The 23,848-nt window shown below is 40.8% G+C and overlaps 1 protein-coding gene across 1 annotated transcript in view; it reads right to left on the bottom strand.

The window, feature by feature from the left end:
• Nucleotides 1-23,848, bottom strand: part of LOC145980368 (serine protease inhibitor dipetalogastin-like) — a 136,218-nt gene that overhangs the window by 60,939 nt on the left and 51,431 nt on the right. Inside the window, exons 2-3 of the mRNA XM_083113429.1 lie at nucleotides 2,417-2,542; nucleotides 392-539 (exon numbers count right to left, since the gene is read on the bottom strand). Coding sequence (XP_082969555.1) covers nucleotides 392-539; nucleotides 2,417-2,542 — 274 coding nt within the window. The remainder of the gene's footprint in view (nucleotides 1-391; nucleotides 540-2,416; nucleotides 2,543-23,848) is intronic.

The raw sequence follows: 23,848 nt of genomic DNA, 5'->3' as shown, positions 1-23,848 counted from the left end.
ATGCAATGGTGGTTTCGATTAGCCTTAGTGTGCATAAAGTGAACTTAAAACACCAACTCAGTCAATCATTTATTCTGCAGGAGAAGTAGCTACGCAACATAATCTTGGAAAGAGAACTTGAATCAATTGTGGTGCAAAAAAAAAGTGGGAAAGTTGGAAAAAGTGGGGTATTTTTACAAACAGTCAGGGGGGAAAGAAGTGCTGCACAGAGACGGAATAAAGATGAGGAATAAGTGTTAGTTTAAGTGAGAATCGACAAAACAACCAGAACTGCTATGCAAATACCTATACGGAATGTATGGGAAAGTGTAGACTGTAGGAGAAATCATACATAAGCAGTAAATACACAAAATAGTTTACCGACTCTTGGATTCGTTCTGCGAGTACTCACCTGCAGACCTCCACCCTGAGCATGCATTTGTTGAGGTACGTCCTTCCGTCGGTGCCGCACACTTGGTCGTACTCCTTCCCGCAGCGGTGGTCGCACAAAGACCCCGTCGACCTCATGCAGGCTCCTGGAGTCGCGTCCACCGTGATCCCTGCGGATAAACACCAAAGCATGTCACATCGATCGAACAGGTATTAAATACTACGGAGAGTCAAATTATCCGCATTTTTCACCATAACTTTCTTTAGGTTGGCCACACTGCCATCAGTTCTCGCGTGCTGATAGGTGGTACTCTTGCGGTTATGTGGCTGAAGTTTCATATTAATTCTTTATTTTGGTAGAGTAAATATGGTTGCTCCACTGGCAGGGACAGCGTCTTTCGCTGCTCGCTGATGGAGTATCAGCATTTCCGCTTCATTGAATTGCTTTATTCTACTTCGCTTTTTGTGCCACTTTTGGCTAATTTGCGAAGATGGGGGTGAGTGATGATGTGATGAAATTGATGAATGGACACTCAGAAACATCCAGGCCGGAATTCGAACCCAGCACCCATGGCGTCGTAGCGCGATGTGTTAACCAGTCCGCCACGGGAGTCAGCCTTTTCTGCTTTTAAGAATCTTTACACGTGTCCAATATCAAATTATACTTATAAACTAACTAACTAACTCTCTAGCCTTCTTAAACCCGAAGGTTCATGGATGCAGCAACACAGGTCTTCCATCTTTCCCTATCTTGAGCAAGTTCTATATACTCTTTTCCATCCCTACCGATTTCCCTTAGGTCCATCTCAACATTGTCCCTCCATCTTCGTCTTGGCCTTCCTACAGGTCTCTTACCATCAGGTTTCCCAACAAGAATCCTGTAAACTCCTCTTTCCTCTCCCATTCGTGCCACATGGCCTGCCCACCTAAGTCTAATGCATCTCCTTGTTTCAACCCATCATGAATTGTAAATTTGTCAGACATATTAATACCCACACGAATTTTACTTTCTGTTTCACTGGTGCATATTTTTATCATACTAACAAGCTTATTAGGTATTCCAAACTCGACTAATATATTATATAATTTCTCTCTTTTGACCGAATCATATGCTTTTTTGAAATCAATGAATAGCTGATGGACATTTTGATTATATTCCCACTTTTTTTCAAGTGTCTGTCTAATGTGAAAAATTTGATCTGTAGTTGATCTGTTACGTTTAAATCCACATTGATAATCACCTATAATTTCATTAGCATATGGGGTTAGTCTTGTTAAAATAATGTTAGATAATATTTTATATGTTGTTGAGAGTAGAGAAATTCCACGGTAATTATTGCAGTTCATTATATCACCTTTTTTAAACACAGGAACAATTATGGATTCTTTCCACTGTTGAGGGATTTCTTCTTTATTCCATATTAAACAAATTAATTTATGAATTTGACATATTAATGAATTTCCACCATATTTAATTAACTCAGCTGGTATTAAATCAATGCCAGGTGCTTTGTTATTCTTTAGCCTTTTAATAGCATCTTTAACTTTAGTCAAGTTAGGTTCTGGAACTAAAGGTTCTGCTGTGTGTACTTCATTTACTTCCATCTATTTAGAATATCGCTTGGGTCAGCTAGAAAATCACCGTCTTTATTTTAACAACATATAAAATATTATCTAACATTATTTTAACAAGACTAACCCCATATGCTAATGAAATTATAGGTGATTATCAATGTGGATTTAAACGTAACAGATCAACTACAGATCAAATTTTTCACATCAGACAGACACGTCTTTATCTTTTATCAAGTTTACTTTAGGTTGCCACCCCTTTCTAAACTCATTTACACCTTTATATAAATCTCTGATATTTTTATTTTTGCTGTTTGTTTCAATTTCGTTAATTATACTTATAAAAGTGTATTTAATTGATTCAATGCGACTTAAATGAAAGGAACAAAACGTCACAGTTTGAGACTTAAGTACCTTTCCCAGAACACCCTAGAGGGCCTAGAATTATGCATGCGGTTTGGATGACGTCACTTACCTCTACCACATGTCTTCTTCCTCATCTCGCACTCACTGGGATAGATGACACCGTCCGTCCCGCACACGGGCTCTCCACTCTGAGGGCAGATCCGAGGACAAGATTGGTCCCTCGCCGCCAGGCTTACTGCAACGAAAACGGAAAGATACTCAATGGAAATATAACCAATACAACTAACTAACTACTCTAACCCTCTAGCCTTCTTAAACACGAAGGTTTATGGCTGCAGCAACACAAGCCATCTGTCCCTATTCTGGACACCTAAGTTTTCTTGTTTAATCATTCTAATAGTGTCTGGAGATGAATTCAAATTATGTAACCTTCTCCACTCACCTGTTTCCTCATCCCTTTTAGATCCAAATATTTTTCTAAGGATTTTATTTTCAAATACTCTTAATTTATGTTCCTCAAAGACATTCAGTATCACAGATAGAGTGTTCTCCGTAAGACACTGGAGACCTTACGGTAGTCAGTCACTAGATCGACAAAGTTAGTTTCAAGTTTATACACAACTGAAACTAAGGTAAGAATGAACTCAAGCCTGATTCATTTCAAACCATTAGTGTTAAAATTACACTATCTGCGGGGATGTATGCATCAGCGATTGGAATTAGCAAGTTAGTAATGAGTAACTGTATCATGTTAAAATATTTACATGAAAAATGAAGCGCTTGATCAAGTAGAATCGGTAAGGATAGAAAAGGTTGGCTTGATCTTGCTCAGGATAGGAACAGGAAGGCTTGTGTTGCTGCAAACCTTCGGGTTTATGAAAGCTAGAGAGTTAGTATGATAAAGTAGTATAAACGGGAATGCTGAGTTGATGCACTAGTAACGCTACCGTTGTGAGGGTCAAATACTATAAGAACCAACACAAATTACGCGTTATTTATAGAAAGATTGGATCGTGTGCAAACATATTCAATTATCAACTTACAAAATGGCGAGAAATTAGATATGAGTGATGTAACAAAATACAAAATTCGATGCACATAATTACTAATAAAACGTATGTAGGAGTAGGTAACTAACACAATGTTACTTAACAGGTAGGCTACATAAAAAATGTACAATATTTTTCATTTTCAATTTTTCTGCTATAATATGGAACATATACAGGGTGTTGCAAAATACCTGTTACAACGCTTGGGAGGTGATTCTACAAGTAAAAACAAGGAAAAAATGTCATGTGAAAAAATGTCGAAATCGGCACCGTTTTCGAGTGACAGGCGTGCGAAAATCGCCTCACACCATGTGTAAAGTACAATAACTCAAGAAGGAAGAAATATATCAATGTCGGAATAAAATAATACAAACAAAATCGTACCTGGTGAATTCAATGGTGCATCAATTGAGGCCCAGTGTAAATTGCGCAAGGGGACTCTCAAAGAAAGTGGGGAATCCCCTGATGGAAAATACAAGAAATTTACTACTATCTTCTACATAATGTTGAGATCGGAATGTAGCCAGTAAAAAATGGCGACGTATGTCCACATGTCCCACTACTGCTGGGACACCATCCCAAATGGAAAAAAATACTGGAAAATCATAAAAAAAAGTTTTCAATCCCTTAATGTTGACACACTACTTTGCAGTACGAAAAACAAAAGTTAAACAATGGCCACATGTCGTTAGGATGTACATATACTACAAGAGAGCTCCCCAAAGAAAGTGGGTAATCCTCGAAGGAATGAAGACGGAGAATGGCGAGAAAACGCACACAATGGCATGTAACATTTCCAGGCACAGCACATCTGGAAGGGATTCCACTGAGAAGCGCACAACCTCCGCACATGCAGATCGACGGTATGAAGTACAGCGATATCCAGCATCTTCACTCGTACCTTTCACTAAAGGACACTATGTGGTGCTGATAGGGGCTCACACAAACACCGGTATACTCAGAGACGTTGTTGAAAATGTCCGCCATTGACTTCAAGACAAAGATGGCATTTGCGAAGCACTGATTGTCTGGTACGTGCAAATACCTCTGGCATGTCACCAATTGTCCCAGCAGCGGCACTAACACGAGCAACGAGATCCTCAGCACTTTCTACAGGGGTTTCATACACGAGCCTTTTCATTTCTCTCCACACAAAGAAATCCAGTGGTGTGAGGTCGGGGGAACGAGGTGGCCACGGTAAAGGTCCACCCCTGCCAATCCAACGATCGCCGAAAATATCGTTGAGTAAGGCTCTGGCTCCCCGGTCGAAATGTGTGGGGGCGCCGTCGTGTTGAAACCAGATACGTTGTCTACCTGCCAGTGGCACGTTTTCCAAAAGTTCAGGTAATACGTCATGTGGAAACACCCGATAATTCCCACCACACAAAGTAGATGGCAAAATGTACGGGCCTATCAAGTGGTCACCTACTACGCCACACCACACATTCACTGCGAACCTATGTTGATGATGGCGCACAATGATTGCATGCGGATTGTCCATATCCCAGACGTGGCTGTTGTGGCTATTGAACATGCCGTCCCTGGTGAACATTGCCTCATCGGTCCACAAAACTATTGTTGGGAACTCTGGAATGGAAAGAGTTTGTTGCACGTACCATTGGCAGAAATCCATGCGTAGGGGAAAGTCCGTGGGCAGTATGTGGTGCACCTTATGCAATTTGTATGGGTGCAATCCCTCCTCTCGAAGAACGCGGAACACATTGCTATGGTGGGTTTGTTGAGTACGAGCAATGACACGTGTGCTGGTGTCAGGACGGTCTCGTATCGCGTCCAACACGTCCTCTTCAAATTGCACAGTGCGCACAGTGCGGGGTCTTCCACAATCCCACCTACGGGGTAGTAGAGATCCAGTTTCACGCAGTCGAGCATCAAGTCTTTGAAAGAGTGCATGTGCTGGTAATCGCCTATTGGGAAAACGTTCGTGATACAAACGACGTGCTTCACGGCTGTTTCGGTTTGCCTCTCCATAAACGAGATGCATATCAGCAAGCTCGTGGGTAGAGTACTCCACCATTGTCTTGTTCGAGAACTGCCCAGAAACAGGGGCACTTTCCCTCCGAGTGACGGATCACAACTACCGTGATTAGCACCCACGTAATGTCACACAGGTGTCCACGCAGTTGTTGCAAACCGAGAAAGAACACGGGAATACGTACTCTACGTACAGTATTCCTTAGCGCAATTCAACCATACACACACGCCAGACTAAACTCCACGCTGCGAGACGCAGAACAAGACAGGAAAAACAACGGTCGACTACAGTCTCTACGTAGTATCCACCAACACTAATACGTAACAGGTGACCTACACTCACAGCGCCTCTAGTCGAGCTTTCTGTACCAATTAGCTGAAATCAATCTGAGCGTAATTTGACGGCATAGCGTCATTTTCGAGTGAATTTCCTATTTCCCGAGTGTGGGACGGTGTCCCAGCAGTAGTGGGACATGTGGACATACGTCGTCATTTTTTACTGCCTACATTCCGATCTCAACATTATGTAGAAAATAGTAGTAAATTTCCTATATTTTCCATCGGGATTCCCCACTTTCTTTGAGAGTCACCTTGCGCAATTTACACTGGGCCTCAATTGCTGCACCATTGTATTCGTCAGGCACGATTTTGTTTGTATTCTTTTATTCCGACATTGATATCTTTCTTCCTTCTTGAGTTATTGTACTTTACGCATGGTGTGAGGCGATTTTCGCACGCCTGTCACTCGCAAACGGTGCCGATTTCGACATTTTTTCACATGACATTTTTTCCTCGTTTTTACTTGCCGAACCACCTCCCAAGCGTTGTAACAGGTATTTTGCAACACCCTGTATAATACTGTAGTACCTGAACTCAGCAAGTTTGGCTAGAATTGTCAAGAATACGCGGTGCGAGCCAAGAAAATAAAGAAGAAGAAGCTATCAATATTGTAATTTAGTTTTAAGCTGAAATATTAATAAGATTTCATTTAGGGATAAAAGCTGTTTGTTTCCAAATAAGAAAGAGAAGAAAATAAATTTTCGATTCGTCATCTCTGAAGTGTTTTAGTAAATATTGCCTTAGATATCCAAATATTGGAACAACTAAATTCAATTTAGATGCATAATAATAATACTGTCTGGCTGCCTTAGCCGAGACCATGGACGGAAGTGCGCATGCGCCAACTGGACGTGTTCATTGGCAAAATAGGGGTGACGGCACTTGGGTCAGGAAGCGGGTTCCGTGTAAATGGTCTGCTGTGGAAACAATAATGTGGAAACAAACGTACTAACTAACATCCGCCAAAATACGTAGAGATGTTTACGAATTATGTAAGTGTACAGAATGGAAAAAATAGCCATCCATATACTATATAAGCAAACAGAATATATCAGGAAAGTATTCATCACTTCACATTAGTAGATAAACTTGTTTGTAAAATTGTAAACCAGTAGCTTTATTCTAGATCATTCAATTAAATTGATCTCCTTAGTAAATATTATAATTTGCACAAATGTACACAGCAGTAATCAGGATAGTATAATACATAGTATTATAAATATAATAAAGAAAATGTAGTAACTGAATGCTTTGTGGCATTGTGTATTATATCGAGGGCGTTTTGTAGAATGTGCAACAGGGACCTACGACACAGTTTCCTTTGTTCCAATTCGAAACGGTTTGTTACGAATTATAAGAGACATCACAAACACAACACAGTAAGCAGTAATGAACACAATAAGCGTACCCATACAAGCAAAATGCCACGTTTGGTGAGTGTTCTACCTGCTTCCCCTCTCGCGTTTGGAATCGTACTTTCCAGCTAGTTTCGTTTCCCTTGGCCGGACTGTACTCTCTTATGTAACAGTTAACTTGTGCAGTGGTTCTTGACCTTTTTAAGGGAAACCGAGAAACCAATACGAGAAAACAAATACGATCACAGATGCGATCAATCTTGTGAATCTGTCCTGGTTTACTTCGTGAATGTCTTCTACAGAAAACTATTCTTCAGTCGCCGACAATGCTCAAAGGTTCGTTTTAACCTGAGAGCACGTCCAATCAATTACGCGCGGAAGAACACACAAGCATTACCGCCAGCGCTTCTAGAGCCCACGTGTCCCATTCAACTTCCACTGAATGATAAAATGGATGCTTTCTTTGTAAGGCTATGTAACAAGGAGAAACATGTAAATGGGACAGGTGTTTTATTTTTCATCTTGAAACAGTAAGGGTGCCGTGAAACGAAAAAGTTTGGGAACCCCTGTCAAACACTTATTCCATTAGATTGCAGAGTTCAAGAGCCACCACGACTAACCTCGCCTGCATATCATGAGAATCAAGTTACACTACATTTTGTTTTGAAATATGTATTATTATTCCTCTCTAAACACATAGATGGAATCTTATCATTCTTCTTTTCTCCTTTGCCATAAACGTATAAGGTGTGAGCCAAAGGTAGCCCGTGACCCACGTTCCGAAAATCATATGGCACTACGTTAATATACCCAGTCCCCTTCAGGTGCACCATGCAGAAAACCAACCGTCTCGGGCTATCAGCAACCATTTTATTTAACTTATTGTGGAACCCCTGGCGTCCTAGAGATTGTGCAGACCAGTCCTCCACGGTGGTTGGCTATTCGACATTACTGCATGTCTACAAAAGTTTGCAACCAACACTTTTCTATAATAAGATCAGGGGCACCGACTTGTCAAAATTATTGGGGGGGGCTCTGATCACTGAAATAAATTAATGAATGACTCGCTCCTTCCTTTTTTAAAGTTTTGGCCTCAGTAGTGTTCGGAATCTCGTAAAAGCCCATGAATTCCTCAAAAATATTAAAATTTTCAATTACAGTTCGAATGCAAAATGTCAATTGCTCACGGATGGATATATCACAAGTTTCGTCAACCATAATAGCAAAATATTCCCGACTTTTAATATCTGTTGCCACGAAGCGCAAAACAGATCTCCCTAATATATCAATGATCTCGTTCTGAATGTCATGTGAGAGCCATTTGTAGCCAGAACGTCCCATCCACTCTCCTGTTCATGCACATCTTCTTTTGAAACTTTTTTTTAGTAAAAATGTTAACAATACTCATAATTATGTACTTAGTATATAGTAATAATTCATGTGATTTGCTGTCTCTGGTCATAGCCACCCCACACAGTTCATGGTTTAGCGGTCTCAGCCCCCCCCCCCTAATGTGTATTTCAAGTTAAGTTCATGTGGCACAATTCAGAGTAAACTTGACAAGAGAAGCAAAATAATACATTAGATCCTCTTAAGCAAAATTATTTAGGGGGCTCTGTCACCACATAGTTAACATTGGGGGGGGCTCAAGCCCCCCCCCCCAAGCCCCAGGGAGTCGGCGCATATGAATAAGATGTAGAGACGTGAATAAACATAAATAAATATGTTTTCTTAAGCACAAGCATCATTTTCTAAGCCAACTACAAAGTTTTACGAAAAAGTTATATACAGTAGAGCGTCGATTATCCGAACGTCGGTCAACCGAACGACCGCTTAACCGAACTGTGTACTCGCTCACTTTCAGATATCTGTAATGAAAAAAGTACGTGACTTAGCTGCTCGTAAGCGTGTAGGCTTGCTTAGACAGACCAAAATAAAGGATTTTTTTAAACGTTAATTTTGTGTACTGTGTGTATTGTTCATGCAAAATGCGTATGTAATATGTACATATTTTTGTTTAATAAACTGTACCACATACTATATATTCCTACTAAAGTTGCCTTTGTAATACATACTTAAAGAGATGCCTGTTTTTATGAATAAATTTACTGTACAGTACTTCTTTTTGGCAAATAAACATGTACAGTTCGATTATCCGAACAAACCAGTTTTCCGAACACCCATGTCCCCCAATTACTTCGGATAATCGACGCTCTATTGTACAATGTTACAAAATATCGATTTGGTACACGTTGTTAATTAGTTATAGGAGTTATTTCTCTTAATTATCTCTCATAAGAGATTTGTAAATTGTCCTAGAATCTTAACCTTTGGTTCACCTACCTTACCAATAATGAAAATAATAGTGTGTCAACTAACAAATTGCGTAACAATGAATAAATAAATAACTTGATCACCATTAATGAAACCATTTCTATTGAGAAATAGGACTTAATTGTTTTTGCTTCGTTGTTCTTTTAAGCACCATGCCAGGAGAACAAAATAGTAAGTTAAGTTAAAGCTAAAGTTTGGATTCTTTAGTTCAATTATCCTCAGGAACATTTTAGAAATTAACAATACCTTTGTATCAATAATCGTTGATTTTTTGGGTGAAATATTTCATTGTACATCGATGTGCTTTTGCATCTTGCGTTGAGTTCTTCTGCGGATACTCCCTGTAAGGGTTCATAAAGGAAGATGCCGGTCTCTTCGCCAACTTCAACCACTATTTTTTTTGTGTGTGTGTGTAAACGGAAGTGCATTTGGAGCTGTTTGCACAACTGTTGCGTACAGACTTGGAAGCATAGTTGCGTGGTTGTGACATGGATGTGAAATAAATGCGGAGAGCCTCTGTAGCATTTGCTTGGGAGGAATTTCAATAGAATTTTCCTTTGCGCTCGGAGAAATGCACCAGGCAGTGGAACTTCTTATTCTTCACCTGGGAAATTCGACGAGGTAAAATTCATTCTGATCTTGTGTTTTGAGCTAATCACTTCGCACGTCGGGGTCCAGGATTTGAGAATACGGACATTGTGTGGGAAGTGGCTGGTCAGCCCTGTCCTTCCGCAATGTCTGGCATTTTCAGGAAGCCACCCTTATGTAGTGCTGATCAGTACAGTCCTAAAGGGGACAACGCGTATCTGTAAATATTTAATTCATACTTATATACATATCTTTCATACTTAAAATTATTTAACCTTTTATAAATGTTGATTGGAGTTAGCACTGGTCAGTGTGACTCCCTTTTAAATCATGGAAATTAAACTGGAGTTTTCAAATATTTACAATCCTCTTTATCATGTTCAAAATCAAATTGCGAATTTTAATATTCTTTAACTTAAATATTTCGTAGCTTTCCTGATCAGGAGGTACTGTAAATAAATTTGAAATGTTGTTGCTTTAAACTAAGAGCACACTTCTGGTCAGAAGGTGTACGTTAATAACTTTCCGTAAAAAGTCCGTTAGAATGTAAATACTTGCGTCATTAGGTAAAAGCGAATGGTTTCATTTATTGGTTGCCATGGTACGGATTATTGAGTCAGCTATAATAAGTTATTGGTCGAACATTTCTTATGAAAGGGAATTATCTAAGTGTATTCTGTAGATCTGCTTGTGTAATGTGAGTAGCCGGCGGTGTTTGAAATGGGTAGATATTGTTTTCCCCTGTCGTAAAGGGTTGAGATTGGCTCCCCTGTTATGTTTAGAGAATTCTACAAAGTTGCATTTAGGTAGCCGACGATGGCTTGAAAAGGGTTGAGAATTGGTAGTAAACCTCGTGAATTCTGTAGTAACATAATATACGTGTTAACTTTATTGTTGTTATGGTTGGCCTATAGTTGGTAGTATACCTTGTGCACTAGCCAATGTTTTGAGGTTGGCCTGTAATGGGTAGTATACCTCATGTGCGAAAGAATTATGAAAGCATAAATATGGAATTTTATGAAGAATATGGTTCAGCCTTTTGTAAAGCTTTTGAATTCAAAGTAAGATCTTCGACCTTATGTAAAATTGTTGTACTCGTAATATGTTCAGTTGTTGGGACCGAGTAATTGTAATCCAGTTTAGATCTATGACGGACTCAGACATGTAGTAGAAAATGTGCTCTTATGTTTTATGGTTATAGCTGTATTAAGTGGCCGCGGTGGCTCAGTCGGTAACGCGTCTGACTACCATGCTAAACGTCCCGGGTTCGATCCCCGGCCGGTTCAAATCCGGGAACTTTTCTAACGATGGAAGTGGCCCAGGCGCCCACTCAGCGTCGAATAACATGGGTACCTGGGGGAAACCCTGGGGGGTAAAGGCGGTCAGGGGCGTGATGCTGATCACATCACCCCCACTCACGGCCGGATCAAGAAAGTGTGGGGCGTTACCCCCACACCCCCTATACGCCTTCATGGCGTTGTGCTAAGCACAGGGGAACACTTTACCTTTTTACCTGTATTAAATTTGATTAAAAATAACAAGTTATCATTTTTTTAAACCTTCAGTTGTAAACTGGAAATGTTTAAAATGTCATGATCAGAAGTTTGTATATTTTAGGAACTCCAATCATGATTCAAAGATTTAAAATTTCAATTGATGTACAATTCAGGAATATTTCTTTTTGGTATTATATTTAGGAGTTGGATTATTTCGAGTTGAGTTGTAAATAAATTCAGTAATTGATAAAGTTTGTTTCTTTGAAAAGTAATAAGTAAACATAAGTAATGATTATTGTGTGTAGATAATATTTGGTTGATTGATGGACTTCTGGCCTGACAGGGTGTTCCGCCGCCGCTGGTCATCGGGGTGGAGGTGCTGTTGGCTCACAAGTCCCTCAGTTATTTTGGTGCTGCTTCCATCGTGACCCGCATGTATGTTCTCACTGGTAAGTTGAACGTGGGTGCGATCACGAAGGTTAATTTGCATGAATTTAGGTTTAAGTGATTAAATCCAGTATAGATATGTAAGCTAAGTTGAGATGCAGACCCCATACCCGAACTCTGAGATGCGGTTTCTCATGTCCCGAAGGATCTGAGTAAATAGTCGAGGCAAACAAGTAATTGAAATTGTAGTTGGAGGGGACCAAGCTGGTGCGTTGCTAACGGCCTTATTCGTTGCCCCCCCCCCAGAATTGGATCCCGTCAAAGGTTGGGGGCAATGTCCCCGACCCCTTCTGTGGTTGCGCCACTGATCCCTGGAGTGATTTGTGTTCAGGCAACGTTAACAAGTACAGAGAGTAATGAACTTGACCTTGAGTTTGTCCTCCACAGATGCAGATCGAGCGAGAGGGAAGGGGGAAGACTGAAGTAAACAACACACAACTTCGTTGACGACGATTACGATCTTAAATATTGTGGAGCAAGAAAGTCACCACCCCTAGGGAACTCTCGCATGAATAAATAAGAAGTATTTAACAGGATTGTTAAAGGTCCACGAATTGTAAATAATTTCAATTCCGGTCCAGGAGCGGGAATCAGTAAGCGTAAATGGGTTCTGAACCGTAGAGAATTTTCTTATCTGTATAGAGTATTTCAATTCGGTCCAGGAACCTTTTTTCTGGATCAATTTATATACGGTCCAGGAATTTTTTTTTCTAATGAATTTAAATAATTAGGTTATGTAGTTTAATATGAAGATGATATCAAAACATGATTTTATCAATTTTTTTTACTATTTAATACAACATGCTTGTAATACTATTACATAACTAAAAAGTTGAATGCTTAAACAGATGAACACCCAATTATCTCGTTTCATGTTAAAAATAATAATTCCTTCACACATGATCAGATGATACAAAATAGGATAGCGAATTTGAAGGAAGATAAATTAGAAAAGAAGATTTCCTTCTGGCGGGAAGAATAAGGAAGAAGAGAATTGGCAGGCGCTTCAGGGGGCTCGGAAGCTCTTAGGTCACAGCTTACCGCATGAACTGTCAAAAGGAGCTTCTTCCCCCCTTGAGCAATCACGGCACGAGAAGACAGTTTCTGTGCTTTCCCATGATTCCCTCAGACTCTGAAGGGAACAGGATTCTCTACATGTTTACCTTCTGATTGCAAGCGGGTTCAATATTCTCTTCAAATGCGTTTAAGTATGGCGGGTAAATTGGAGAACCACAAGCTGGTAAAATAAGGTATTCTCTTAACTACTTTTCTTACTAAGAATACGGTGTGTCCCAAAATAGTGTTTACACTCTTTTCAGTTGGTAACGCGTCTGACTACCATGCTAAAGGTCCCGGGTTCGATCCCTTGCCGGTTCAAATCCGGGAACTTTTCTAACGATGGAAGCGGCCCAGGCGCCCACCCAGCGTCGAATAACATGGGTACCTGGGGGAAACCCTGGGGGGTAAAGGCGGTCAGGGGCGTGATGCTGATCACATCACCCCCACTCACGACCGGATCAAGAAAGTGTGGGGCGTTAACCCCACACCCCCTATACGCCTTCATGGCGTGGTGCTAAGCACAGGGGAGCTCTTTTTACGTTAATAATGGGAACCTAATAACAGCAAGCATGAACTCTTTGTGTGCCACACACAGTGGCGGTGATTGGGTTTCAAAACCGGGAGGGGGGGCAAGGTTGTAAAAACTGGGTGGTAAAGACAGTATGGTACTTATCCGATAAGGCCCGAACACCTCTCACTCCTTTATTTCCTTAATTTTAGCATTGATACTTACCTATTCTCCATTGCGGAAGATTCTTTAAGGTGTAGTTATGCCTTTTCCCATAAAATAGTGTCAACTTCTCATATTACGAGTCATTATTTGTCTTCCTTGTTATGCTTGGGTAACGGACAATATGGCGTGCACTCGTCATGGATCATTGCGCGTCGTGCTTGTGTTTTGTCAATTTGGAGTGGGTATGCAGTGTTTCAACCTTCTTAACCGAAAAATACCTACTTTCGTGTTCATTATGTCATCACAAACCATTCACGGATAGCCCCAAAAAACATTCACGATAGCCCCACGAACCGTTGACGGATAGCCCCATAAGCCATTCACGATAGCCCCACGAACCATTTCCGGCAAGGTTAGGTTAGGTTGAGGTAAGCATAGTTAAAAAAAAATCGTAAAAAAAGGCACGTTTGGAAACACTGGCGGGACGCGGGACTTTCGACGCTCGCGCCATCTGCACCTACATAATGTAAACAACGGCCTAATGTTACAGAAGATGCAAGTTCCTTATGTAACAAGTGAGTATTTCTTGTTCTGCAGCATTCTATGGTGAAGTTTTCAGTTTCCGCTAAAGAAAATACCTCCAAGAACTTCGACAATGCTACAGAAACTGATTTCAGTAAGTAGTTTCTCCTGTAAATTTGAAGAAATCTGTTCGGGCGATATCGGATAGTTACCGACAGTATATTTCCCTTTGTATATAAGATTTAGCATAGTGCGGCGGAAAAAGTGGCGAAAAGTGGGAGGGGCAGTTGCTCCCCCCCCCCCCTCGCCTCCCGTCACTGGCCTCACACACCTTAAAGTTATAGATGCTCATTGTCAGCAATACTTTGTCTGCAATGCTATAGAGCAGATCGACAAATCAACAAACGGCGGATATGGTTTCTGTTAAGTTTGAGTTCTTTCTGTTCTTCGGTAATCCAGGAAATGGAGTAAAGAATACGACCGCAATACGGACACAAACAAAAGTGTATAATTCACGAATAAGATAACAGAATTAATACAACAACTTACATTATGACATAAATGCTAGATGTCTGGACACGAAGGACGGTATAGATTTTTGGTGCATACATGACGGAAACTATTACACAGAAAACTGATGACAAAAACACTTAATAACCAGGTCTGGCGTGTACAGATGATGCGGATCAGGTTGCGTATGTTCAGTAGGTACACGACAGTTTCCACAGTAAGAGAAGGACAAGTAGTGTCAATCGCATGTCTCATGTCATCCAGTGACCACGGCTTTGTTGGGTACTCATCGTTCTTCAGTTTCCCAGAGGTAGAAATCTAACGGTGTTAAATTGGGAGTTCTGGGTGGTTATTTGACACTTCTTACATTGCTCAAAAGAAAAATTGCTCACCTCAAACACTTTGGGTACACAAATGCCTACCTACTGGTGGGCTGTGATGGAACTGAGAACAACAGAATGCCTACACACGCTTCCACATACACTCATGCAGCTTCAAATACAAAACGTTATCTGTAATAGTTTCTCTGTCATTAACATTCAAAGAGTGTAAACACTATTTTGAGACACTCTGTATGTTTTGCTCGTTGAGATATCTTGCTATGTTATGAACCTTCAAAAAATATGTATTTCTATCCTGCATGTTTGCAACCATGCCATACAGTCTCGTGCTTGCCACGAGCGTTTATTTTCTGTCTTATAGGATACTTAAATCTATAGAACACTGTGTTAACAATATCATGCCAGGACATCGTTAGGGTAAAGTACAGTGAACTTTTACTTTTTATCACAATATCAGTTGTTATAACTTGCTTATCAGTAAGAAAGCTATTTGTCGTAAAAATAATGTCGTTGGGAGAACCATGAAAGTGTATAAGATAAAAGGTTAAGTTTTCGAGAGGTTCTAACATGGGAACAAGGGCTCGTCAAATATACAGGAAAACTTGTTTATCTTCCTGTCCGCTACACGCTGTGAAAGCTCTTGAAGTTGTGCGGCAACACCCTGTGCATACATTCGTTACAATTTGCCTCTTAAAAGATGTAACTGATATGTGTAATTTTCTGTAAGTAGGTGGGAGACACACAGTACAATCTCACATGCCAAACGGTGATTACTGTAATCACCTTACACCTAAAAGCTAACAAAAGATCGTTAAACAGCTGTTTGGTGTTTACAGCTGTTTAAAGCTGTAACATCACTAGTTTCAGTTTTCATCTTCTATAAATGTATAAGGTTTTCCAATAAGAACGATATGATTTTACAATGAAATAAAATACAAACTATTTCAGATACAACCAAACTTCTTATATTATTTTGAAGCATAGTTTATTGCATTATGTTTTGAATAAAACATCATTTAAGTGTCCACCTCGACTTCGTGCACAAGAGTAGATTCGATGAACCCAATTTCGGGGTGCAATAATTCGAGCCTAATGTTCAATCTTGGTTATTATCCAAAACTTTTATGAAAATGGACGTTCTTCTAAGCCCTAATTCTTGAGCACGACGAGGAATCGATAAATTGGGAAGCTCTGCAATGCTACAGCAGCATGTTCTCTACACTTCTTGAATTTCGACCTCTTGTTGGTATTTTCGCATCGTGAAGAGTAAAATCCGTAACGAGGCTGTGGCGTTAAGATAATGTTCTTGAAGCGTGTATTTAACCATGATGGATTGTCACAGTATACTAAACACAAATGACTGACGACAGTTATAACATTTGAAGCATAGTTGCGAGTTCATTTCAAAATCATATCATTCTTATCGGAAAAATACATATTCCGGTCAAGAATTATCGTTATATTCTTTTCCTCAGTTTTATGTCCTGTTCTCTAGTGGGTATATCAAGATTAGATCAAGAATAACGTTAACTGATTTATATCTACAGAATTAGATATTTCTTGAAATGTTAAAAATATAAGTAGTTTAACGTCGGCGTTTTGACATTTAAGGGAACATTATCAAACTCATACCCATATGTTTCAGAAAATCACGGACAAATATGCAGGACAAGTATATCGGCAAGTTTAAACGATTAAATATATAGAAAATATTGTTTCCCCATTTGCTGAATTTGCTCCTGTCACGTTGTTTTCTGTAAGAACAAAGATAATTACATATAAAACTTTTCTTGCTTGTAAACATTTCAGAGACGAAAAGTGTGAAAAAGTGAGGGTTGTTACAGCGCCATGAATAACGTAGTGTGGAAAACGGCAGGGTTCTGCGCTTCCAATCGAAAATGATCCGCTAGAGGCGCTGGTGTTGAACCCGGTGCTTGGTATTCGTCTGCTTATAATGGAAGTAAATGGAGTTTTCGCTGCAACGTCTGATTCTTTTACATGAAGCATTTTTATGAATGTGATAATTGCTATGATATTTGGTACAGTGGTCGCGAAGATATTAACGAACATTCTAGACAGTCGACCACGTCCTGTTATCGTTAATAATACGGGAGAAAAAATACGCGTGGAATGCTCTTGGAAACTCAATTTTTGTGTATGAATTTGTATGTTACGCCCTCCCTTGCCCGGGAAAACAAATGCTACCACTACCTAGATAGAGGCGGCAAAATCTCCCTCGGGCAAGCGAAATAGCGTTACGGTCCAGGTTAAGTTCGTGTGTAGGAACCGGTGACCAACAGTGCATAGTAATAAGCCATATCGAATAAAAACAAAGACATATGTACTTTCAAATTACCACCTCTTTACCTGTAGCCGGGAAGCGGCTAGCTGCATACCTGAAAATCACGGGTAGCGACATGCATACGAAAATGATATAGCCCAAAATTAACATGAAAATAAAAAGTATATTCTATTCATAACCAACAAAAATGGAATTATTACAGGTCCCCACACTTGCACTCTCACATTCTCTCTCAGATTCAATCCTCATGGGGTCATCGACACAAGAAATTATACATGACATGCACAGGTTTTATGACGACAAGCCCTAATTATTGCATTCTCAATTAATTTTATCTTACTTTTTGTCTAATCAGGTCATTTGTGATTTTGCTCCAGTGCTACTTAAATCCTAGCCAGCCCTTACTTAAGTTCACCTTTTGTTTTTAAAAAAGAAACTAGTCGGCGCGGTGACCATACATTACTTGACCAGTATAAACAAAGGCGTCTCAACGGCAATTACATTCACGTGGGCGGACGTTTTCCTTTTACAAGACCTCACGTGGTTCCAAACGTAACAAATAACCTCCGTTGAGTGGCGCAAACATATACTCTCTAGCAGGCGGGACTTAAACACTTCGCCGCGACGAGCAATTCACATTACCAGGCAAATACTTTAACAAATAATCACATATGCGACCGGACATAGCTAGCAGCGACACAGCGCTGACACATAAAAATGAACAAACCTCAAGTAGAATATGCAATTAAGCGGGCGGCGCTTTACTCTAATAGTACGCACTTTAAACAAATACAAAGGAGCACAAACAACAATGAATTTAAGATCATAAAAAAATATCACAAGGAATAAGAAAAATTGACCTGAGACGAATAGATTACAAATGACAAGCGCGACGGGAGTTTGGTATGAAGTTCGAGTTGAGTGGGCGTTTTCAAAAATGTCGACGAATTTCAAGGGCGTTCTCTAAATCAATCGGGCCGTCACGTGTTAAGGTTCACACAGATGAATACTTTACCATCTCTCAGCTTCCAGGGTGCATCCTGGCGTCTTTATGGGCGATTGAAAACGCATAGTATCCACGCGAAAGGTTTCCTTGGTCACGACGATGGAGATGCGAAAAGGGTTCAAACACCTAGTTCCCCGGCTCCTCTTCCTCTCGGGATCGGTGGATCTCCGTGGTATGGCGCGGTTCGGACGTCGCATCTGAGCGGTCGTTGTAGGCGTCGTCGGCGTCGTCGGGGCGTCAACATCTCTCTCTACGTCTCTCTGTCGCGGCTGGTAGGCGTCGTCGGGGCGTCAACGTGGCGGATGTTAGGCGTCGTCGGCGTATCAATAGGGCGGCGTTCGACGTTCTCTCTCTCTCCATGGCGGCGGATAGGCATCATCGGCATAGTTTCTTCTGACATCGGGCGAATCGACGTAACGCCCCCATCTCTCTTCTTCCTCTAGCCCGCCATAGTTTCCGGTGTTCCTCGTTTCTCAAAAATTATAAATGGCGTAAGGTAATCACGGAAACACGGTTTCGCTTCAACTTCCCCCAGCGGTTGAGGTAGGCGCACTCGTGTAGACTTACTGCCTATCACACACACTGGTGTTCGCACAACACAACAAAGTCCACTGTACACGAAAGGTAGCACGAAAGTGCTCTCGTTCCAAGAATCGCGGCAAAACTGTATATGGAGAGGTAGTACGGAGCTGCTCTCGCTACAAGGATCGCGGTAAGACTGTGTAACGAAAAACCATGTCCTTCGTTTTATTTGGATTTTGAAAAAGGACGCTAGGCGCACGTTGGAGTGACGCTTCCGGAGAGGTTATTCCACCACGCTCTATTGTCTCCAAACTAGGACGGACCGTGTCCGAAGTTTACTTGTGCGGATTAAGCTTCCGCCTGGCTGTCGCCCATAGCTCAATTGCAATCGCTGTCCACAAACTGATCAATTAGAACCGATTTGATCTGGCGTCCGTAATTGTCGCTTGATCGTGACGAAACTCCACACATCCGTCCTTGCACACATGCCGCTGCGCTGGTATACGTTTCACATGAATCTGACCGTTGGAAACCGAGATATTTAAATTTTTGTCATTACGGTCGAATTTCCTAAGCTTTAGACGCATAGCGTGACCCTTCAGGTGCTCGCCCTTAACACACGCGAACCTCTCGTTCCTCCCGTCGGCTTGGCAAAAATCAAATATGTAATCTTACAAATTAAAACACTCAACACTTTGAATCAACACGTCTTTTTACCGCTACATACATGAATAATAATGATAATAATAATAATAACGGTAAATCTGACTGTCACAAATTAGGTTCATTATTATTATCATCATCATCATTTATTTTAAAGATATACACACTGAAGCATTTGTATTTTGGATATTTACTGTCTCTTTTCTTCCGCTTTAAACTAATCGCGGCGATGATGATAATGATGATTCCATGAAACGACAAGGGGAACCCCACAAAACTTTCTTAGCGCTATCGACATGAGTGTAAGGAAACTTTCAAACCAATGGGACAAGCGACACGGGATGTTCACACTGTCACACTAGTGACACACACTTCCAGACTGTAAAATAGCATTCATTGCACATGAGGGTCCAAACAGCAAACGACTCGTTCATATGGGCTATTCGCGTGCTACTTGTTACTTCGGTCGGAAAGCTCCTTAAAGGAAGGGTGCTCAGACCGAAGCGACGCGCTACAGGGGGAGTTCCCAACTAAGTGACAAGCGACATGGTGCCTTCAGTCTATTGGCAAGCGTTCGCTGCTAATTGTGCGAACAACAGATAGGCGACACGAAAAAACGCACATTACAACAACAGATCTAGGCGACACGATAAGTTACAAATGTCGCTTTGTCGCTTGTGCGTCGCTCAAACTGGGCCATTTCCCCAATAGCTTGCAACATGTTCGTGGTTTGTTGTTCGCGCATGCGCGATGCAATGAGAGTCTTGCTTTAGGGAGATTGCGCACTAAAGCGACAAGGGGCACGCGACACTTGTCTGTTGAGGATTTCACCAACCGAACGCTGGCCTGTGCTTCCCGTCATGCCGCTACGATGTGAAATATTGCTCTTGATTGGCTCGTTTCCAAGCAACATGTGTCGCTTCGGTGTGAAAGTTGCCTTGGACCGAAGGATCCGTGTTGCTTTGGTGTGAAATCCTCGTATCGTTTGTCGCGTGTCGCTTTGGTGTAAAATCTCCTTGAGGAAACGTGCAGTCAGAGCTTGTGTCCCTACGGTTCGAAAGGCTGCATTGATTAGGGACTGCTCGCTTCCAAGCGACACTTGTGGTTTGTCGCCTCGGTATGAAATATCTCTCAGGATACTATTTATAATCTAATAACATAGAAAAATAAAACTCTAGTACGCAATCCAACACCTGACGTCCGGAATCACTTTGCGATGTTTCTTCTTGTGTTACGCATGCTATTTATTTATTAATTTTATTTTACTTTCCTTTCCAAATTAATGGCATTTCGTGACTGCAAATCACTCCACAAATAGAACTGTTTCCATCAATTCACGTACCGCCTTTCAAGACAAACAAATCTACATAATATAGCCTATTCCAGAAACTAACAAAGCCGCATTACTTTCAAAAGTACGTTATTCAAGGCGCTGTAGTGTTGTTCTTACGATTTCATTTCGCGGATATGATTTTTTTCACCAATTTTGATGTTTTACAAGTCCATTACACCTTCAAAGAGTCTATGTAAAGTGTAATGTTTTACGGAACAAGGTATTGCACGTTAAGAACTGATGATAATGATAATATAGTATTAGTTCCACAACATTTCGCGGAAAGATAGCTCGGTGGGCCCCTTACATGTAAAAGTAAAGTGTTCCCCTGTGCTTTGCACCACGCCATGAAGGTGTATGGAGTTAGGGCCTCACACTTTCTTAACCACGCGCCTGGCCGCCTTTACCCCCAGAGTTTCCTCCAGGTACCCACTTATGCGACTCTGGGTGGCCGCCGGAGCCACTTGAACAGGTGGAAAAAATCCCAGCGAACCAGGGTCTCTCGCATGGTAGTCAGACGCCCTAACGATTGAGCAACCGCGGCAAGCTAAAGCGACATTGCTAAAAGTCACATGCTCTAGAAATCGAAAATTTTCTGCCGGAAATCCCTTAACCCGATCCACCAAACGCACATAAACCAAGGTATTTAGAACCTTGGTGTCACAATTATCAAAGTTATCATATTTCTGTTAAGCATTTAAATAAGCTTAAGAAAATATTGGTCTAATCCATACTTGCACATTTTGCTATTCCCCAAACAGAAGTGCGTCATCAACACTTCTTGAACATTTCAGGCAAGAACCATATTCTACTAACCTCACAAGTGAATTAATATAAAGTATGATTTCTTTGACGCACACTCGGCAACGTCTATGAAATATTCGATAGGCTAGGAGAGCAATAGGACATTTAAGGTCGAGATTTCATTCAGTTGTTATTTATACAGACCACGACATTCCTACCCGGCGTTTGGTATGCATAACAGCCATTGAGGTAAACATCGGACTCCGTTATTGTCCTCGACGATACCTTGGAAGGGATAAGCCTGCCACATTACAATACCTTAAGCACCTATTCATCTCTCTTCGTTCTCTCTTTGTTCTGCTTTACAAACGACAGGTGGAGCACACTCAAGAATGTCTTAAATCTCTTTGAAGAAGCCTTTGTGGTGTTCCCGTCTTGCGCGGGAGGGAGAGGGCAGTGATAATCCTTATGTTGGTTCTAAGGTGATATTTCATATTCACAATGTTCGTAATTATGGTGACGCACAGAGTCAAGACCAACACCGCTGATGTCTCCAATGCAATGGAATTCAAAACTTAAATACAGTGCGGTCGTTTTGGCTGTGAGCCGAGATAGCGCGTGAACACCTTTGAACAACCCTTATAACACAGGTTAGTACTCGTTATGCAATATAAATATAATTGTCTACATGCTAAAGATATGTGCGTAAATAAGCGAAACGTTCCAGGACGAAAATGCCGGCATCTGCTCTATGTCACGCGCTATCTCGGCCCAGAGCCAAAACTGAATGCACGGTAGATGCTCTGAGTATGTGAAGTGGCAAATGTAAACTCCGGAACTTAAATATTTTGAATAGCTATATCTATACCGTTTAAATATATTGTTATTAAAAAAAACGTACGTACGTAGGTTGAATTAGAGAACACATGTGCTTGTAGCGTTGATTTTTTTAAAAATTTGCTTTGAAAACCGGGTATTATACTTGACTTTTAAAGTGGTTCTAGAGAAGCCATCCGATTTAAACAAATTTTAATTGTTACAATTTTCAAACATCGAGGTATCGATATCTGTGGGAATCGATATCGGTTCAAAGTGGTATTATTTTCTTTTCATGTTTACCGCATTGGAATAAGTATCGTTGACGGCGTCATTTGAAGGTAGAGAGTCCAAGAACAATCACTTGGCAAGGCTAGTAGCTTCAGCATTGCCGAAGGGTTTCCAACCAACACAAAAGGAAGAAAAATGTCAAGTACCTACACTTAAGCGAGTACACACAATCAAATGAGTATAATCAAGGCGTGCACGAGAGTGACTTCTGAGGAATCGCTTTCGGGGCATCCCCGAATGGAAATTAGAGGTCGTTGCAGGCTATTTTTGGTCCAAAGAGCTTGCAATTAGCTACGTACTTCTGCAGTAAGACGAACGAAGCTGAGTAAACACGTATCCAATTCACCGACGAAACTGTTTGAAACTAATGGAGTAACAGAAAAGCCTCCAGAACAAACAATTCGTGGCATGCCAAGGAGTGGTTGCAAGTCGAGCCGCCGGCATCATTGATAATGCCGACGTTGAAGGGGGCTTCGACCGAGGCACATGGCATGTCACACTTCAACAATCGAAGTCAAGGTAAGACTCAAAGTTTTGAGGCAATACTGCAACCTTGGATGGACGATATCGGAAATTTGATATCGCGATATATCGTCAAGAAAATATCGTCACAGACGATACGATATTTTTTCCGTATCGTGATATCGGCGAACTCCACTATATATATCCCCGAATGCTATATATAGTCTAGTTGATGTCGCCTGAACAATATTTTTTCAATATCGCCCAACACTACTGCTAGTATAAACAGTACAATTTGTGCACTTGTGAAACATCTATTCTGAGAACTAGTATTATCTACACTTATATGTCTTTTATGATAACTACTTTTTCTTATAGCATATGTACAGGGTTATTCAAGATGATCCACCTGATTTCAAATGGCTATACTTTTAACTTAACATATGCAGATTGGTTATTCATATATCAATTAAAATAAACACTATCTAATCGCTCCCACAATAGCAACACAGTGCGATTTTTAAGCACAGCCTTGAATTTTGAGTGACAATGGGACAGTATCACTACACCCATTCCGTAATCCTGACGAAATAACGCTGCATTGTGACCACTGGGACACCTCGTAAACTTATACACTGTTGATATACATGTGCTCATTTGAAATCCTATCCTGAATAACTCACATAGTCTTTTCTAT

The sequence above is a fragment of the Lepisma saccharinum genome, chromosome 27, assembly GCF_977018435.1.
Source record: "Lepisma saccharinum chromosome 27, izLepSacc3.1, whole genome shotgun sequence".
Classification (NCBI taxonomy): Eukaryota; Metazoa; Arthropoda; class Insecta; order Zygentoma; family Lepismatidae; genus Lepisma; species Lepisma saccharinum.
This window is presented reverse-complemented; position numbering and strand designations above follow the sequence as displayed.